Below are 20,910 nucleotides of genomic sequence, written 5' to 3'. Positions count from 1 at the left end.
AAGACCAGGAATTCCCTGACAGTCCAGTGGTTAGGACTCCGTGCTTTCACTGCCAGGGCCCAGGTTCAAACCCTGGACAGGGAACTAAGATCTCACAAGCTGCGTGGCGTGGCCAAAAAACAAAAAAACGAAAACAAAACAAGGACTCAGGACCTACAGAATTATGATGTCCTGTGACTTGCACAAGGTCACACAGACGGGAATGTAAAGGTGAGATAAGAGCCGAAATAAAGGCAGTCGAAGGGGGAAAGGCTTAACCTGAGTGAAACAGCAGGGATCCCCACACAGATGCTTTTTAAAGATGCTACCTTATCCTGATGAAATGAGCCTGAAGTATCTTAGAGCCCCAAACTGGAAACAAGTGAAAAATACATTTTATTAAAGCCATTATAACAATGGTTTCCAACTTTTTTTTTTTTTAAAAAAGGCCATTTATTAATTTAAATGGCCACTAATACAACATTGTAAAGCAACTATACTCCAATAAAAAGTAATTAAAAACAAACAAACAAACAAAACCAAAACCAAAATGACCATATTCAGGGTGCAAAAGGTCACTTATGTTGTAAGAGCACAGCACAAAACCTAAAAATGCTGCTTTTGAAAGTTCTATTAAGATGAATTTAGAGAGCAGATGTTTGATTATTTACATTTTTTTTTTTTGAGTCAGGGCGGGGGCGGCACAAAGACTTTTTTAAATGTCTGCAAATCCCTTTCTCTAAACTAATTTCAACTGTCCTGGGAACAGCTGCTTCCTCTGACTTTAAATATATGAACTATCAACTATGAAATAATGAAACCATTGTATGTGGCATGTGGAAAGCTTGTAATGTTTTGGTTACGTATACTATACATATAAAATTATATAACTATATTACATTTAATATATTTATGTACTAATGTGCATCAGAATTTTTCCATTAAACGCTACTTGAAAAATTATCTATCATTTTATTACTTTGGAATTTAAGTTTTATTCTGAAAGATAAACTATTTCTAGCTCTTAAGTGAAATCTCCACAATGTTTTGACGTATTTAATTAACCACCACTTCTATTCCCCATGACATATACCATTGTCTTAGTTATCCTGTTAATTCAGGTATAGTCTAGCGTTGGATCTAAATAATCTACAAAAAGCACTCCAATTATCCATTTTGTTGAGTTTGTTGAAAGTAGGACTAATAGGGTACTTTTAGATGGAGGTTTTATGTCTTTGTGACAAAATTAAGCAAAAAGTGAAACATAGCTATTAAGGGGAAAACAGAAAAATCAACCACAAAGAAAAGTTTTCCATCTAGGATTTTCTGCTTAATAGTTACATTTTTTGGAAATTTTCAACTTTCACCTTTTAAAGTCTAAGATTTTTCAAGTTTAACAATAGGGATAGCAGATGATTTGGTCTGAATAGAACCTACGTTTTTAACAGACTGAAAGTGAATTAGAATAAGTAGGCTTACTTGTCCATTCAACATTTGCCTAGAACTCCTTGCAAGGAACCGGGTATACAATGAAGAAGTAGGCATACACCTTGTTTGTTAAGAAACTCATAATGTAGTGGGAGTACAGTAGCTGCAGATGCAGTTTGATATGTGTCGTGTGTCACATGAACAGGGAACACCGCGGGCACAAAGGAGGGGGTGGCCAGCTCACCTCAGGAAGATGGGGTCAGGAGAGCTGGGGTGACACCAGCCAATGCTCTGTAGAGGACAGAGGTCCTATAAGGAGAAGCACTGAGGGAGAAATGTATATACAGGTAACATTAATCTCCAACTTTAAGAATAGGCCTGGCAACCTACATCTTGGTGTGTGTTGTTCCCAATTTCTTAAAAGGCAGAGACCAAGAAAATCAAAATATCCTGTGACAGTCTCTTGGAACAGGTGGATTCTGTCCCTCACAACAGAGCTTCTGTTACGATGTTTCTTCTATAAAACTAGCTTAGTGATAGTCATATTTTGAGCCACCTGTCTTTAAGTATTTGTGGAGATCATACATAAAGCTACAAAATGAAACAGCTGACGTGCAGTGGCACTGTTTATGGGTTCTCCTGCCCACTCCCATCCTTTCCTTATGGCCACCACCTCAATTCCCCTTCACATGCACACAGATGGCTGTCTTCGGTTTCCTGGTCAGGTTCTCTCTTTTGCTGTCCATCTCAGAGCCAGCCTGGTCCATTAATCACCTGGCTTACAGTTAATGCTTTCCAGGTACATTACATGTGCCCAACTATACACTTTAAAAGCCTTTAAAAATCACAAAGCCATTTCAGTCACAAATACACTTACATTAACCTGCTAAAACTACAGGAATTCACAGTGCTTTACAACTGACCCTTTTGGCCAATGCTGTTTATTAGTTTTTCCAAAGACAAAGAATCTCAAATGATTTTAAGTAACATGGTACATAAATAGGTACTGGTAAACCTCTCACATATCACAACAGGAGGGAGGGATTAAAAGAAAGAACTACAGTTTCAGAACTAAAGACTAACTTTCCACATACATAAACTAGTTTTCAAGCAGTAAAAAACTTCACAAATTCATGATTTAGGGTTTGTTTATATTTTAGACATCAAAATTAGTTTCTTCCTATTTTCTGCAAGATGTACTCTGATCAAGAACTTGGTGAAATTGATACATTTCCAAAGTTGTCATTTTCTATAAGTACTTACAAATTTTACATTCATATTTATATCACACTTTTATTGGCAGACAACCATAGTCAAGAAAAAAGATTGCACATAAACTAACAGATGATCATCCTGTACAGCATGAGTATAAAGCAAAGTGAATTTGTGACTTTGCTATTCTCTTATTTTTATCACTTCCTATAATTTTCAGACTTCTGCCAATGAAAACAAAGTTTCTGGGGGCCTTTCCAAAAAAACAGAATTGTTAAAAAATATCAGTGAAGAGCTATATAATATTTGAAGCATATGCTTATCAATAATTTTTAAAAGGTCGATTTAGGGACTATTTCCTACTTCATCTCTGGTAACAGAACACTACTTGAATTTCAAGTTTCCATAAAAATACCAAGGGTACTTATATCCGTCAAAATGAAAACATGGTCCCACAATTATGAAGGAAATGTAGGGCCCATTTTGATTACTTTTCTTCAGAGGCAAGACTCCAAACTCCCTTAGCCCAAGATAGAAGTACAAGAAGAAAGGTTATGAAAAACCCAAATCTCATGATTTTGCTAGTGACTTCTGATGGGTTCCTCATCCCCATTCTTCTCACCCTCCTGGGGTCTCTGTATGTTATTCCTTTATTGACTTGGAGAGACGTGAAATACGGCGGTAGATGAAAAAAAGAACAAGTAACAAAGTCCCTTCAGAGAAGGAAAAACAGCTTTAAATTGGAAAATGGCCTGAGAATACCTTACACAGTCTATGTCACTTTGTGGAAACCAGTAACTTAGTGTTTTCATGCTTATTGTTTCCTAATTTATAGATCTGGATGTGGCCCTTCAAAAAACACAGGTCGTGATTCCTGTTTTACATGCCCAAAGTAAAGAAGTTTGATAAAAGCAGACCAAGGCCTCAGAGCAGATTCCAGAAGAATATGTTGAATACAATCTAATCTGCTCAAGTGACCCAGCAATTTTGCATAAACTGTCTTCATAAGTAGCTTTAATGATTAGTTTGGCCTTTTTTGCTATTGCTCTGTGGACCAAATCTGGAATTCCCAGATTGTCTTTTCTTCTTGTCTGCCAACACTGGCAGCTTGAAAAAATAATTTCTCATAAAAAAAAGGAAAGATAAAATTAAATTTTCCATGGGAAAACTCTCCAGAGTTAAGATAGCAGAGTACACCCATCAAAGAGACAAACTATAGATAGCCAACAGTTGTAAGACCAAGAGTGACATGCGGCTTGAGTTATCTGGACAAGGACTTCATTTGGCCAGAAGAGCCTAGATCTGAACTATCACTGAATTAAAGTTTTTGTCTTGCTTTTGGATTTTCAGGTCATAGAGAAATAACTGTGTTTCTTAAATTACCTGTACTTGGTAAATGGCAGAGGTGGCAGGGGAGGCAAAATGACAGCTGTTATAAAGATGATTTACATTTGGCTCTGTATTATTTACGTTATTTTTTTTCCTTTTTCTTTTTTTTTAAGTTCTTTATTGGAATATAATTGCTTTACACTGTTGTGCCAGTTTGTGCTGTACACCAAAGTGAATCAGCTGTATTTATACATATATCCCCATATCCCTCCTCCTGCAACTCCCTCCCACCCTATCTACATGATTTACTTAGGAAAAAATTAAAAAAAAAATAGAAGCATCAACATCTCCTGAGGTTTTTAGTTGAGGCGCATCAAGACAAATTAACTTCTGCCTCAACTTCAGTTCTAAATTTCGCAGGAAAGGTCTGGAAAAGTGTCTGCGATTAGCTCAGCTTGTATCAAGTGTGCAACCTGGACCAATAAACCTAGACTTAGCTCTGTGTTATATTCTATGAAGGGTTTGTTTTACCTTTAGAAGACAATCTGCACCTTCCCTCCATCCCTTCTTAAGAAAACCTTTCTCCTTAATCTAATATTAGCTTGCATTTCCTGAGTTTATACCAGCTGGGAATTAGGGGTTGCAGATGGCCAGGGACAGGTGGACGGGAGGCATTTGCCACTGCCTATAAGAAAATGCACTGTCCACTTCCAGTACCACCGTTTGATAGAAGAAATAAAGGAATAGTATTTACACGGCTCTTCAACAAGGAACGGCAATCTGTAGTTAATGGAATAACGCTCTGGAAATGTCACTGTGAAGAAACGCGATTACCAATTACTGTGTTCAATTTAGCAAACGTGTTTCGACACTGTCTGTGTTAAGGCCCTCTACCAGTCACTGCCGCAGATTCCAGGCAGAGTGGGAAAGGACCCTGCTTTCAATGAGCTCACAGCCTCGGAGGAGAGAGAAGATGCTCTGTGCTCCCCGACAGCAGGCACCTGGCTCTCAGCCTTTGTATCTCTGCTCAGGCTGTGCCTTTGTTTGGAAGTCTCTTCCCCAATTTACTATCTGGAGAACCCTTGTGTACCCTTCAAGGCTAAATTGAAAATTCTCTTCTTTTCGTAGGTTTTCTGGAACTCTTCTGAGAGGAAATTTTCTGTTTCCCTATTGCAAGGACTCGTCAGGAACACCCTTATCATGACGCTTCACGTTATATTGTAATTATTTGTCTGTGAATTCAGGTTTGGTCATGTCTTGAGCCCGAGCCCTGAAGAGCCACTCATGACTCATCATGACGTCACCAGTAATGCGCCCAGTGCCTGAAATGGGGTAGGTGCTTCATAAATATTTACTGACGTGAATAAGTAACTGCTTTATAAGGTAGAAAGTGCTAAGCATCATAAAAGAAGTACAGAGTTTAAGAAGCACCACAGAGGTTCTGTGGAGCAAAAGGGTAACTTCCAGCTTGGAAGGGCATGGTGATAAGCAAGGGAGGTCAGGGAGACTTCTGGGAGAGAGGACCATTGGAAATCAACCTTGAAGGATGGATGGGTCAGATGTGACACAGGGAAGCAAGAAGAAGGGGATTCCAGGAGGAGGGGACATGAGCACTGTCATCACAGCAAATAAATGCAGCTGAATTGTTAGCAACCACACGAGAACTTACAGATCCACATAAGTACTGTCTTCCAAAGCATTAGCTTCTGATGCAACACACTTGTTTAATGAAACTACCAGCCCTCAAAGCTTTCTTTTAGGACTGCCTTCAGACCTGTTTACAAAAACACACACGCCAAATCAGCACTCACGCCTTTGTATTCTGCTCCTTTTGGCTGAAAAGAGTATTACTTGAATTCATCCCTCTCCAAAGAGGGTCTCAATGGCTTTTGGCCATTTGAAAAGATAAACTTCACTCGTAAAGAAGGAGGATTTGCTATCACTCAGTATCCTAAAAAAGGATGGGCCCAAAACTTCACCTGCCATTGCCTTTCTCACTGGAGGTGGGGAGGGACTAGAAGATGGGCAAGGAGATGCCTGGCAGCGATTACTGGAGGCCCAGTCTCAGGAAGGTGGGGAGTCCGCCTGGGAGTGAAGGCTAAGAGGTTGGACCCAGAGGCGTGGCACCTCAGGGATGAATGAAAACTCAGGGGAGGGGGCACTGTGGCTCACTCTGGGCTGGGACGGACAGCCGAGTTCACTCAAAGTCTCCTCCTGTCCAGGCACCCCAGCTCTGCTCTGGAGAGCACCTCTGCACCCTTAAACCACAACCTCCTGACTTTCCTAAGAGGGGCCGGAGGACAGAGTCGTTCACAGGACACCCCCAATGCCACCACTGCCTTTAACATTACGCCTTAAAGAATTTTAAACGGGCACACCTTCATTAAAATATTCCTGAGGTGATGGTTTAAATAAATTCGGAACATTTATTAACCTGCAGGCCCCCAGGTTTAGAGAGCTTTGAGTTCTTGGTTATGAAAAAGTCCTCATAAATAAAATAATCTTCATTGTTAAATGAGGCAGTTTTAAAAGCCACTACTGTGTTGATTTAGGGAGAGAAAGATTTAAATACTCTAAAAACATTTATGCATTCTTATGAACTGGCAATAAAACGCAAAGGTATTTATGAGATAATAAAAATAGTCCTAAATATAAAAAGCTTGCTTACAGCTTCATAGTACATCTAACTCTAAACTACTGTGTATGAAATTGTAGATAATTTATTTCTGACCTACACTTACTCTACTGAAGATATAGCGAAGGTAAAAACAAAATCCACAAATAATCGCCAAACTTTAAAAGGCACAAATTAAAGCAATAGGCAATAATCCATCAAACCAGACACCTAGTCCATAAATAATGAAGAGATCATTGCACAAAATCTTTCTTCTCCTTAATTCTATAAAACTGCATCTTTCTCCAACTCTTCAGAAATTGCATTCTAAAGGTCACTGACAAGATAGATGATGGCAGCCTTTTTCTAACCCTTACCCTCCCCAAACTGCCCCAGTTGATCACCCAGCCTATGGTTCTTAGAGCTTTGAGACCCTCGACTCTCAGTTCTCCTCCCCTTTCTCTTCTTTGTCTCTGTGATTGATTTATTCCATTCTCTAAGTAAGTGTCCCCCAAGGTTTTATCCTTCACCATATTCTTTTTTTTCTATCTTCTCTTCTATTTAACTATCATCTCTAGGCCTCCCCTTCAGTGAATTTCAGACCTGCATTTCACCTGCCTGCTCTACCTCCCCATCTAGAAGGACATCTCACCTGTGCCTCAAATGCAACATGGTGAAAACTCAGGTGAATATTTTTCTTGCTTCCCTACTAGCTCCTCCTGTTGATATCCCTATTTTTATTGATGTTACTATTATTCTCCCAGACTTCCAGACTGGAAGCTTTGTGTTTAGACTTGACTTCTCTCTCTTTTTCGTCCTCCAACTCAGTGTCCATGTCATCTCTTGCATTCCACTGGCATTATCCCACTCAAGGTCACATATGCATTACCCCATCCCTGGCATCCACGAAAGTCTCCTAACATGTATTAGGGCCTCTAATCTCTTCCCTTTTCCATTTATCCTGCACATTATCCTAGATCATTATTTACAGTGAGTCACTTTCTGCTCAAAAACCTATGGTGTACTCCTATGCTCACTGCACCATTATTTACAATAGCCAAGGTATGGAAGCAACCTAAGTGTCCATCAATAGGCGAATGGATAAAGAAGATGTGGTAAGCATATACAATGGAATATTACTCAGCCATAAAAAGTGAAATCCTGCCATTTATGACAACATGGATGGATCTAGAGGGTATTATGCTAAGTGAAATAAGTCAGAGAGTAAGACAAATACCATATGATCTCATTTATATGTGGAATCTAAAAAACATACAAAAGAAAATGAAACAGACTCATAGATACAAAGAACAAACAGGCAGTTGCCAGAGGGGAGGGGGACAGGGCTGGGCGAAATAAGTGAAGGGGGTTAAGAGGTACAAACTTACAGTTTATAAAATAAATAAGCCACAGGGATGTAATATGCAACACAAGGAATATGGTTAATAATACTGTAATAACTTTATTTAGGTAATGATAGTTACTAGACTTACTGTGGTGAACACTTCATAATGTATGTAAAGGTCAAATCACTATCTAATACACCTGAAACTAACACAATATTGTACATCAATTTTATTTAAGAAAATGCCAATGGGGAAGGAAAGACCCTGCACCCCACATATGGACCCATCTTCTTAGGATAACACATAAGGATTTCACCATATGGCCCCAATTTGCCTTTCTGGCCTTATCTCTTGCCATGTTCAGCTCTGCCAAATTACCAGCTTTTCTCTCAAAGTACTTAGTTCGTGTCCTATGAGCATGTGCTGAATTCTCTGCTAAGAACTGCCCTTTCCTTTACTGTCCACCTAGGAAACTCCTACTCATCCTTCAAGACCCAAATCAGTACACTTGAAACTAATATTATAAATCAACAATGCTTCAATAGAAACAAAACAAAACCAACAAAACAAGACTCAAATCAAATGTAGCCCTTTGTTGCACTTCCTGCCCACCCAGAAGTCTAACTAGCAAGGTTTATTTCCCAACATAGCCTTGTATTATTCTTTATTTTTTTGATTGTAATTAAAACCTACTGTTTGATGGCAGAAACTGTAGCATTAATACATCTGGTTTGTGCTTTGTACAAGGTGGGTACCCAATAAATGGCTATTAAGTAAGTGAATTACTAAACAAATGAAGGAGTAAAGACTAACGATCTCCCTTGAGTCTTCTGCAAGTTGGGCTCCTTTGGTTCAACATGAATATACCGGAGCAGTGCTTTTCAAATTTTAATGTGCATATAAACCACCCGGAGAAATTTTGTTAAAATGCACGTTCTGATTCAGAAGGTCTGGGGTGGTGTCTGAGATGCTGCATTTCTAACAAGTTCCCAGATTGCTGCTGGCCCAAGAATCACACTGTACTACAGGATGGGGTGTTCCTCCCACGTCTTCCTGGTCTACCTGAGCATCATGCTTTGCGCTTACCTCTAGCATGCTACTCACCCTATTCTATGTGAGTTTCTGTGGACAGGAACCATGTCTATGGTGTCACATAACCATCTTTGTACTCTCAGCATCTTGCCGAGAACCTGGTGCATAGTAGGTGGGTGCTTAAGCGATACTCGTTTAATTTCTGTAGTCTCTTTCAGGCTGAACTCAGAGCCGTTTCCAACCTAACTTCATTATCGGTGCCTTGAGAGCTCCTTTGTTAGTCAACGACACGCTTAACTCCCTCTGAGCAGTCTGGATCTCTTCTGCAGGAGAACAAAAGGAACTGGCTACCCAAAGCCCCGAAAGGGAGCTAAAAACCCACGAGCAATGACTAGACTGAGTGCTGCTGTGGTCAGGTAGGCTGGAGAGAGCCACTCTCCATAGACCCACAGAGGAGATCAATGAGCTTGTGGTCCAGACCAACACCACACCGGCTGAGGCTTCACCTACTCACCTTGATAATTAAACCTAAGGCACAGGTTGGGTAAAAGTTCTAAACAAAAATTTTGATATAAAAGATTGAGGACAATTTTTGCTTGTAAAAATCAAGAGGAAACCAGGGAGGCCAGAAGACTTGAAAATTTACGAGACATACATATTTAATGATGTGCTGCAGAGTCTACATTAGTTATGAGTCAGGATACCCTCTGGCTGTGTTTTAATTTGATCACCAGCAAACTGTTAAACTTTTGCTTTGTTAATGGACATTTGGCCTTTACATTGAGAAACAGGCTGAAAAGAATTATCTGCCCGGAGGAAAAAGAGTGATCACAGAGTGTCCTGCTTTGTGAAAAATCAAACCCCGTCTTGTCTATAATTGTGACCACTCCCAGTGATTTCATTTACTGGAGGTTCAGGGGAGGTTAGGACGGATGACAAGTGATATATAGGATAGATTTTAAAAATCCACATTATCATGGAAAGAATTACATCACCACAACATGTCTTCATACACGTTCATCTATGTATAGTTTTATTCTATTCTATATATAATTATACCCTGGCTGTTCTCAAAACTAATTTGGAAAGACACATAAAAGGACAAAAATATGTCAACAAATTTCACGCCAGAAAGTTAAGAAAACAACCACGTTGTATCCTATTCACAGAATTCTTTCCATGACCTTTTCCTGGCCAGATCTACAGGGAAAAGAATAAAAGTTGGAATGTTGAACTGGAGAATTCATAGAAAGAATCAGTTATTTCGGTCATTATAAGTGTAAAGTTTAGGCCTCCATCTTTCAGCTCAAGTTATCTGATTTGCAGGAACTGCCACTGAATATTACAAATCTGACCAACTGCAAGGGATGATACATAACAGTGTCTGTATTGGGTGCCTGCCAAAAGATCAATTTATTCAACAAAGTGCACCTGAAACCCAGAGCTGAGGAAACTATGGAAATTAATATGCACAAGAGTTCCCAATAATCAAACTAACTGAAAACTGCCAGTCGTTTCTGGTGGAGACGTTCTCGTCCACGGTGATGTGAAGAAAAGCTGACAGCACGAGAAGATTCCATTTACCACAGTAAATGTAACAAAAAATTCCAGATAGATTACTCCGCAGCTGCTTCCTCCCCCCAGACGCATCCACCCTGACGCCAGCACACTTGTGCACACACACACACGGACCCTCTCTCCAGTCACTGTCCTGAAAAATCACTGGCCTCAAAGATTTACATTTCCTGGAACAACGCAAGGGCGCAACAGTTGCTTGGCACAGCTGCAGTCTGAATGCAAAGGCTGGGAGGTGGCAGCCGCAAGCTCAGTTCCAACTGTTAACCCAGGGGAAAGAGGATTTCTCAGAGCAATGCCCCCTCGGAAACTCAGTCCACAGCAGCCGGCTCTTGGTCACTAGAACTCCATAGGGCTCAAATCTCAAAATCCAATTTGAGAATAGAAGAAAACAGCGGTTATTCAAAATTTGTGAGTGTTAAGTCGCCACAAGTTTTTTGACTCTGTCCGTTGAGATGGAATGAATTTCTTAAAACTTCTGAACACTGTAGCGTCAATGAACGCAAACATCCCACCTGTCTGCCTTCTCGCTGATCCTCGTTGTTTAAGAAATACATACTTTTTGCAGAGTTGTGATAAGTGGGCAAATAAATGAAATGCTTTTTATTTTTTCCTCCCTATTTGATCAGCTAATTCTAATAGCCTTTTCTCTCTTCTTTGCAATAACGCTGTGATACGGGCTGTAATTGTTTATGATTTATTTTGCTGGTACATCAACAGGCCATAGTAAATGAGAAGAAATTAGTTTCATTTATGCTAGGGATTATGTTTCGGAATTTTTTATATGGTTTTTAATATTTTAGATTTAAATTAAAGACTATAATTTTTATGATGCACTTTGAATAGTCTTTTAACCCCAAACTTTAGAAGAGGATAAAAATATTAGGAAATATATTTCTATGCATATATCTTAAAGTTTGTCAAAAGATTCTGTATATGTGACGTTATCACTGAACCAACATTTTCTTACGTAATCATTCCTCACTTTTGCTATCTGGCCAAAACTTTATCATACTACTTTTCCATGAAAGAAGTGAAGTAGATGCTCTGCTCTATAACGATTCCCATTTTAAATAGAATTTGCCCAAATCATAACATGTGCTCAGTAAATAATAGCTGTCATTATTATTGCAATCCATGCCTCCTGATGTATGCTGTAAGGATTATATTTTATAGAAAGAGAAAGAAAGAAAGAAAGAAAGAAAGAAAGAAAGAAAGAAAGAAAGAAAGAAAGAAAGAAAGAAAGAAAGAAAGAAAAAGAAAGAAAGGAAGGAAGGAAGGAAGGAAGGAAGAGAGAGAGAAAGAAAGAAGGAAGGAAGGAAGGAAAGAAAGAAAGAAGGAAAGAAATATGAGGGTGAGTCAAAAATTATCTGCACTCTGGCTGAAGAATTCATTTTAATTAACTTTTAGAAAAGACAAATATACTATTTTTTGATGAAATCTCCTTGCTTTTCAACACACTTTGTCCATCTGTCAACAAGCTTTCATATTCCCTCATTAAAAAATGTTTTAGGCTGAGCTGCGAGCCATGAACGCACTGCTGTCTTCACCTCTTCATCAGAAGTGAATCTTCGTCCTCGTAGGGCTGCTTTCAGGGGACCAAACAGGTGAAAGTTCAATGAAGCAAGATCAGGACTATAGGGAGGATGCTTTAGCACCTCAAAACGAAGTTTTTGCAGAGTGTCGACAGTGTGGGCAGAAGTGTGCAGACATGCATGCTCTCAGGCCACAAAAAATGAATCACTGCACGCTGCTCTTCTTTCATGCAAATCACAAGTGGGGCATCCATTTTTGTCGCACCGCAGTTACAAATGAACTGATGTAACCTGTTCACACCTGCACAGCAGTGACTGGGGAGACAGTAGCCTTGAACGGAAAGTGCTGATAAGACAGTGCGGCCAACATAAGTTTTAATATAACCAGAGTGTGGATAATTTTTGACTCACCCTAGTATTTATAAAACACTTATGTTTTATAATGTTTTTTAAAGTGTGAGATGTGACCCATTAGTGGATCATGACATCAATTTAGTGGGTCTCAGCCAGGATTTTATAAAAAAATGAAGTAAAATACAAAAGAAAATATCTGAATGCATTCCATGTGGTAAGAGAAAATACTGTTCTGTGAAACTTGTTTAGTATTGCGAGAAGGGTGCATGTGTGTGTAAAATATATTTCTTACTGTGGGTTGCCTTTAAAAGTTTCAAACTCATTGTCACAAAGCATATATTTCTAACACGATGAAAATGTAAGTATTCACTCTAGAACAAGGGAAAACAACTAAATTTATCTGTAGTTAGTAATCGATCCTTCTCTTTTATATTCAAAACACAATTACTCAGCTTTGTATATTGCATTAAAGGTATTCAAATCATTTAAAAAGTAATTTTCTATTCATTTTTCATGGGCAATATTAGAGAATTAATAGGCCAGTGTCTGCTGACATGATTATTTTCCACAAATGGACTCTCATTCCTTTTCCACTTATCTACCATGAAATAATAAGACATCCAAGGACTCGATGTTTTAATTTCCTGTTCTCTCATGATGTCCTATCTTGATGGCAAACATGTGAGGATCCCCCTTTATGACAAACAGATCTGGCACAAAACAGCATCTCATTGGAAATGTACAACAAATAATTCAAATTAGTGTGCACAAAGGCCCACCTACCTCCATACATACCCTTCCATATTAAAACCCTTCAAATGTTTATGAACTCTCTTCACAGAAATAATATTGTTGTGGGCAGAAGAAAAATAATCAACTTATTGTATCTTGCATTTCATGCAGAGAAAACAGGCAAAGTAGAACATAAGAAGAAGCGTCAGTCTTTAGAGGTCAGTGTTCACATCTGTACCACAAGTGTTGGGGAACAAATGCAGAAGTCCCACACTCCCTTGAAAAATCACAAACTCTACCTTGGTATTAAGCCTAGGCTACTGACATCAACCTTCCGCATGAGGGTTAGCGGCTGGCTATGACCGTGGGGAGAGTGAGGGTTCCACCTTTCAACTGAGTTCACAAATGTGCCACTTCATCTTCTCAAGATTTATTCTGGTTAGACCATCCACCGCGACAACTGAAAGGGAACATTCATTTCTAATGGAAGGAAGTATCCATGGGAAGCCTTTTTATAACAAGGGCAGAGATTTTAAAGAGCAGGGACAATCCAAAGAGTACCCGAACTCAGCAGTCTCCAATCTTCTTGGCACGAGGGACCGGTTTTGTGGGAGACAGTTTTTCCACGGAAGGGTGGGTGGATGGTTCAGGTAGTAACGCGAGTGATGGGGAGGGACAGGGAGCGGCAGAGGAAGCTTCGCTCCCTCTGCTGCTCACCTCCTGCCCGGTTCCTAACAGGTCGCGGACCAGTCCCAGTCCGAGGCCCAGGGGTTGGGGACCTCTGCCCCAACCGACCATGTATTTTTTATTTATTTATTTTTAAAATAGTTATTTATTATTTATTTTATTTTTGGCTGTGTTGGGTCTTTGCCATGGCACGCGGGCTTTCTCTAGTTGTGGAGAACAGGGGCCACTCTTCCTTCCAGTGTGTGGGCTTCTCGTTGCAGTGGCTTCTCTTGTTGCGGAGCACAGCCTCCAGGCATATGGGCTTCAGTAACTGCAGCACGTGGGCTCCGTAGTTGTGGCTCACGGGCTCTAGAGCACAGGCTCAGTAGGGGTGGTGCACGGGCTTAGTTGCTCTGCAGCATGTGGGATCTTTCCAGAGCAGGGATCGAACGATGTCTCCTGCATTGACAGGCAGATTCTCAACCACTGTGCCACTAGGGAAGTCCCCTAACTCGCAATTTAGTTCAAACTATTTACCGAGTACTTACTCCATGCTAGGCAACATGCCAGGGGCTGGAGACAGAGATGTTTCCAATCCAGTGGGAGAGCTCCAAAAACACACAAAATTACAATTCTGTATGTAAAGGGCTGTGACTGTGGTATATTCAAGCTATGAAGGAGGGGCAGAGGAGGGATGCCAACCCAGACAGGGTACCAATGGAGATCAATGGAAGTTTCTTTTCTTTCTTTCTTTCTTTTTTTTTTTTGGCCAAGCTGTGCAGCTTGCAGGATTTTAGTTCCCTGACCAGGCACTGAACCTGGGTCCACGCCAGTGAAAGTACTGAGTCCTTACCACTGGACCACCAGGGAACACCCCTCAATGGAAATTTCTTGAAGAGATGATGTTGGAACTGAGTCTTGGGGAAGAGAGTTCCCAGGGAACTCAGGTCATACAGCATGATATATGTTCAGGATATTGCAATAAAGGTTAAACAATATGAGACTTGCAAATTTTGAAACAACAACATTTTGGTTTGGTTCAATCTAAGCACTGCATGTGCTCAGAATTCTACAAGTAGTTTGGTAGTGCTGGACCAGTGAGACGGGGGAAGACAGGAGAGACTAGGTGAACAGGGCAGAAGTCAGATCAGAATCTCATGTGGGAATTCAAGTCGAAACAGGCACAGGATGGGATTTTATCCTAGGACTAGGATACCATTCAGAGCACTAGGATTGCCTAAGTATTGAAAAATACTACTTAGTAAACTTTAAAATGCCAAAAGGGGGACTTCCTAGGTGATGCAGTGGTTAAGAATCCACCTGCCAATGGAGGGGACATGGGTTCAATCTCTGCTCCAGGAAGACCCTACATGCCGAGGAGCAACTAAGCCCATGAGCCACAACTATTGAGCCCATGTGCTGCAACTACTGAAGCCCACGCGCCTAGAGCCTGTGCTCCGCAACAAGAGAAGCCATGGCAATGAGGAGCCTGCGCACCACAACGAAGAGTAGCCCCCACTCGCTGCAACTAGACAAAGCCCGTGTGCAGCAATGAAGACCCAACACCAACCAAGAAATTAATTAATTAATTAAAAAAATAAACAAAATGCCAAAAGGGAAATTTAAAACATTTAAAAAGACATTCTATTCATAATTATATCTTCTTAAAATTATAACTATTTTCAAATCTTGTTTCCTTCGATTTTACTCACACAGTTTCTTAATGATACACCGTCTTAGTGCTCATAACTTCTGCATTCTACTTTATCACTTACCACTGACTGGTAAATCATTCCCACGTAACCACCACATGTGTTACTGTGATGGCTGCAGAGTATCTCACTGGGTTCTCATCACTGACAACTCAACCATTTCTTTTCGTACGTCATATAGGCAGTTTCCAGACTTTCCTATGATAACTGCATTTTCATAAGCAGCTTCTGCATGTATATTTTATCTTATGCTTTCCTTGAGGTAAATTCTAAAATTGCCAGGCTACTGAGAATGAATTATTTTTATGCCCTTTTGTTACTCAGGTGGAAGAGGGCTGGGTACTTACTGTTTTGCTCCAAGTAAGACCTGTGGTATGGTGCTCCTTGATGTACGCTTGAAGCTCACTCCAAATGTTCAGATACGACTTCACCCAATCCACATGGCGTAAATCACTTTGTCATAAAAGAGAGTGGAAGACAGTGGAGTTAAGGTCTAAAATGAAAATTTAAAGACATTGGCAGGGACATGGCAATCTAGTAACTAAGGCTCCAGATGACCCTGAAACAACTGTCTTTCTAGTCCAGTCACTGTGGACTGATTACGAGAAGCACCTTGAAAGGATGGTGGTCCCGGTCTCTGCTGAGAGAAGCCAAGTCCCCTGAGCTCTGGTGCGGAGCAGAGAGGCCCACGGAGAAAGCACCCACCCAACCTAATTAGCTCATTCACACATCATCTCTCTCGAGGAGACGAACACGGAGGGGAGACCATTTCTCTCTGTACTGCTTCTGATGCAAAATGAAAAACAATGCACTTTCAGGCAGGAGAATGGTACTGAAAAGAAAAAAGGTCCTTTGGTTTGTTTTCTAATAATTTGTGGAATTACTCAGTTGAAAGTATAACCAAATTGGAGAATTTTGAGCTGATAAGGAAAGCTGCTATAGTAAGAAAAATGATTTCATACAAATGGTTAACACAATACTTCCAAAGGGACATTCACTTAAATTACCTCGATCTGATACTCATAATGACAGTGCAAGCGAGGCAGGGCACAACCAGTATTTTTATTTCAATTTTACTGAACCAAGAAGTGGTACAATGCCTACCTTTTAAAGCTGGATTAACATGTAGGATTGGGAGAATTCTTAGAAATATTAAACTTATAGATAAGCAAAGGTAGTTGCATTTCCTTTGGATTATTTCCACTCGCACATTTTTTTCTATTTTGAATAAAGTAGCGTTAAATGAGAAAATGATGAAATCTTGGTTAACAAAACTTTAATCACAAACCTGGGCCATTAATCTGAAGACAGGAAGGAAGTCTCTATTATTCAAGTTCTTGTCAATAATGACTTGTCTCTGGACATATTTTGTTTTCCTTGAAAAGCTCTAAGTACCCCAGCATGTTTAGAATCCTGTTGTATTAAGTCATGCCGTTTAAGAAGAGGGAAAGGGGGAACTGAAGTCATAATTATCTGCCCCTCAAAGAGGAAAAACATGAGTGTCATTTTGTCCTATATTTTTAGACTTACTGACTATATTTTTTTATTTTTTACTAATTTTATTTTATTTTTCATATACCTTTATTTTATATATCTTTGTTTTATTTTTTATACACCTTTATTGGAGTATAATTGCTTTACAATGTTGTGTTTGTTAGTTTCTGCTGTTTACTGACCACATTAATCAAATCTATGAAATATTTTGTTGTCACTTTCTCATTTTTACAGTCAAAACCCCAAACCCACATATTTAGATATATGGTCATTTAATACATACGTGTACATTTGTATATATGTATGTACATACAACAGTGTCCGTAGGCATTACAGAAAAAGCAGGCTGCATGTTCAATACACTTCTATTAAAAAGTTTAACAAATGATGAAGTCCACCCCTGCATAGGCAAATTCATTTTTCTTCTATTACAGTATGATTTTAACTTGAAGAAAGTTCTAGCAAAACTTGTAGTAAGGAATAACAATATGGTGCCTTTTCAACTGATGTCAGTCTCCAAGAGACAACAAATGGAGGAGGACTTAACTATAACTCCAGAGCTGCAAATCCAGCCTCAGTTCCAGCTGGAACAAGCTACGGGAGGGGGCGTGTGACTTTGAATGACCATGACTCAGAGAGGTCTTACCTCCAGAAAGTCCGAACAATCAACTTGCTCTATTCATTGATTGAAAAAGAGCCAAGCAACCAGTCAAGCCTGCTGAAAAGGTTGCACAGATGCAAAGTCCACTGTCCACACAGCCCTCTGTGTAAACCACAGGGGAGCCAGCCTTTCATCCCCTCCACCCATGGGCCTATCAGGTAGGCAGCACCAAGCCGGCCTCACTGGCAATGCCTCATCAGTGAGTCTGCAACACCCTGCAGCCCTCACTGAGCCCACACAGGGTGAAGGCACAGCCGGCTTGGTGCGCCTATAGATGCGTGTTGAGTGAATGGTTGTGGATATTGGGCTTTGTTCAGGTTACCACTCCTGGAAGCTCAATGGTGACTCAGGGCTGGTCTGGCTACTTCTGGAAGTGAGGTGAATAAATCCACACCCTTGGCTGCATTTCCCCAGCATACTACACAGTCTTCGGGCAGTCCTTTCAGTTTAAATGAATTGCCCTTGATGCTGTCAGAAGTACGTTTTCTACTTAGTAGCTGACAATGAGGAGCAAATACTAGACTCTCTTTGTGTATGCACTAAAAAAGTGGAAACCCCAAACCCTCTTGGCTGTACTCCTACATGGGGAGATCACTCACACCCATGGCCCCAAGATCCACTCAGGTAGGGACTGGGAGGAGGACAGGAGCTGATGAACTGCAATACAAGCAAAAAGGCAGAGGCTTAGAAGGTGCCTAAGGTGTCCTGAATTGGCATGTACAGGTGTGTGTCTGTACATCCCGAGAAAAGACTACGTAAAGAGATCTTTTATGGTGCTGAAGTCACCACGGGCTGTTCATGCTGACATATTTTTGCAACCTAAACTTGTTCTTTCCTGAACTGCTATTTTTATGTGAGCAGAGCAGATTGTCTCGCATTTCTGATGCTTGTTCTCATTCATACTGCACAGTTCTGTAGCCTCCAACACAAAGTGGCAACATTTGGAGTTGTATCACTGGGCGCAGTTGCCTCAAACACAGTTCTCTGGGTGCAGGAAGTCTGTTACTGAGTATCAGTGTTTTAACCAAAGTTTCCTTACGGTGGGAGAGACCTCAGGAGGAAAAGAGGCGTGCGGAAGTCTGTCTGGAGAGCTGTGCTTCCTAAAAGCTCTAAGACCTGTTTTGCTAACACAGAATGACTAACCTCTATGAGGGGAGGGGAGCACTGTGACTGTTTTTTGTCTTATTTTGCTTAGTATAATAGCTTTATTGGGATATAATTCACATCCCAGGCAATTCATCCACTTAAGGTATATAATTCAAAAGTTTAGTTCAAATTGTGCAATCATTACCACGGTTTTGGAATGTTTTCATCACCCCCCCCCCAACAAATCCTATACCCATTAGCAGTTACTCCGCATTTCCACCCAACTTCCCCAGCCCTAGACAACTGCTAATCTACTTTCTGTCTCTATGGATTTGCCTGTTCTGGAATTTCATGTAAATGGAATCATACAGTATGTGTTTCTTTCACTCAGCATAATGTTTTCAAGGCTCATCCACACTGCTACATGTATACTTTATGTTTTATTGGCTGAATAACGTACCATTGTATAGATATATATTTTATTTATCTATTCATCAGATGATGGACATTTGGATTGTTTCCACATTTTGGCTACTATAAATAATGCTGCTGTGAGTATCCACGTACAAGCTTTTGTGTGGACACGTTTTCATTTCTTTTGGAAACACACCTAGGAGTGGGATTGCTGAGTGTGCCTTTTTTTATGGTTAAAAAAAAGTATTGGTACATATTTCTTAAATTGAGTGGTGGATGTATGGGTATTTTTTGTATTGTAATTTTTTATATCTTACATATATTTATAAATATTCTTCTGTATCTACTCAATGTTTAGGAAAACAAAAAATAATGAAAAAAGTTATGCGAACTCTGCATGTGTAATATTGGTCAATGACCTGGAACTACAGGAGGTATTTGTTTACACATTCTATGCAATTTTTCTATATTCCATATAAAATTTGTCTTATAATGTTTTCTTCTTTTCCTGCTTGAAACCTTTTCTTATGGTTCATATTTTTAGATCTGTGTTAGTAACAGGAAGAAGTGAATTGAAGCAATTATCCCGACCATAGAAGTCCTCAAGTGTCCTTTCATCCGGAGAGTCTGGGTCCATGAGTGAGATGCAGGAGCCCTGCATTTGATGACTGATGATCATTTCTGCTCCCATCACCTAAGGGCTCAGATGGGGATTGAGCCCAGGGCCCAGGGGGTGGAACTCTGTTGCTCTTATTTTCGCCACATTCCTTCCCTGCGTGACGGGGCATCAGCCACATGACATCTTGCCAGCTGTCGACAAGGCAGGCCATGACGTCATCAGAGGGCAAGGGATCTCATGACACCCCTTCAGCAGTTCAGAGACATCTTCCTGGCTATTCAGCTCTGGCCTCTCCCCATTCAGTCCCATTTCCAATTCTAGCCCCAGTCTGAGGCTCCCTGGGATCTCTCATCTGCGCTGGAGAATGCCATGTCCTTTTAAGCTGGCTCTCCAGGCAAAATCTGTTGGTTCAGTCTCATCTCTACCTTCAAGAGCACTTTGAATGGCGGCTGTTCTTACAGACATCTCTCTGTCCACATAACCGTGTTTCATCTTAATGTTATCTCTGGTTTCCCTCTCATTGGCCTGGTTTATTGTCTCATCTCATATCCGCTCCTCATTTATACTTCATTTCCTGAGCACCCTCCTTTCTTCTCTCTGCTCACCCACCAATTCTATTTTGATCAGTGTAAAAGTTTTGTCCATTTAGGGCTGGTCCATCACAAACCGCCACAGATGTCTCTCATTATTGCAGGGATATATAATAGAGTGACATGCACACATGTGGTAACAGAGTTTATTTACTACCCGAGAACTGAGGCAGACTTTCTAAAACACACATGTTATCTGGATCACGGATTTCACTTTCCACTTTGCTTTACCTGCAAAGATGGGATTTTTCCTTCATGTTTATAGTAAACCAGACTTTGAAAGGAATCAGTAATGAACTATATTAAGTTTGGGGACAAATGTCTAAAAAACAATCAATTGAAAACTTGGTCAGTAAAAGAAGGTACATACCTGTGTTTGTAGTCCTTTAAGACCCTGTTAGTGTAAAAGGTGGCAGCATCGTTCATCTCCTTGACATAAGGACCAGGTTTGGGGGACTGAGAGAACAGGACCATCACCCAAGCATAGAAAGAAAAAAAAATAGAATAAGAAAGAAAATGCCTAAAAGAAGAA

At 40.2% G+C, this 20,910-nt stretch overlaps 1 protein-coding gene across 1 annotated transcript in view; it reads right to left on the bottom strand.

The window, feature by feature from the left end:
- CAP2 (cyclase associated actin cytoskeleton regulatory protein 2) overlaps window positions 1–20,910 on the bottom strand; it is a 127,963-nt gene that overhangs the window by 16,720 nt on the left and 90,333 nt on the right. The window contains exons 6-7 of the mRNA XM_057698592.1: window positions 20,749–20,834; window positions 15,862–15,967 (exon numbers count right to left, since the gene is read on the bottom strand). Coding sequence (XP_057554575.1) covers window positions 15,862–15,967; window positions 20,749–20,834 — 192 coding nt within the window. The remainder of the gene's footprint in view (window positions 1–15,861; window positions 15,968–20,748; window positions 20,835–20,910) is intronic.

The sequence above is a fragment of the Hippopotamus amphibius genome, chromosome 11 (assembly GCF_030028045.1).
Source record: "Hippopotamus amphibius kiboko isolate mHipAmp2 chromosome 11, mHipAmp2.hap2, whole genome shotgun sequence".
Lineage (NCBI taxonomy): Eukaryota > Metazoa > Chordata > Mammalia > Artiodactyla > Hippopotamidae > Hippopotamus > Hippopotamus amphibius.
Note: the sequence above shows the minus strand (reverse complement) of the source record. Positions and strands in the feature narration are given on the sequence as shown.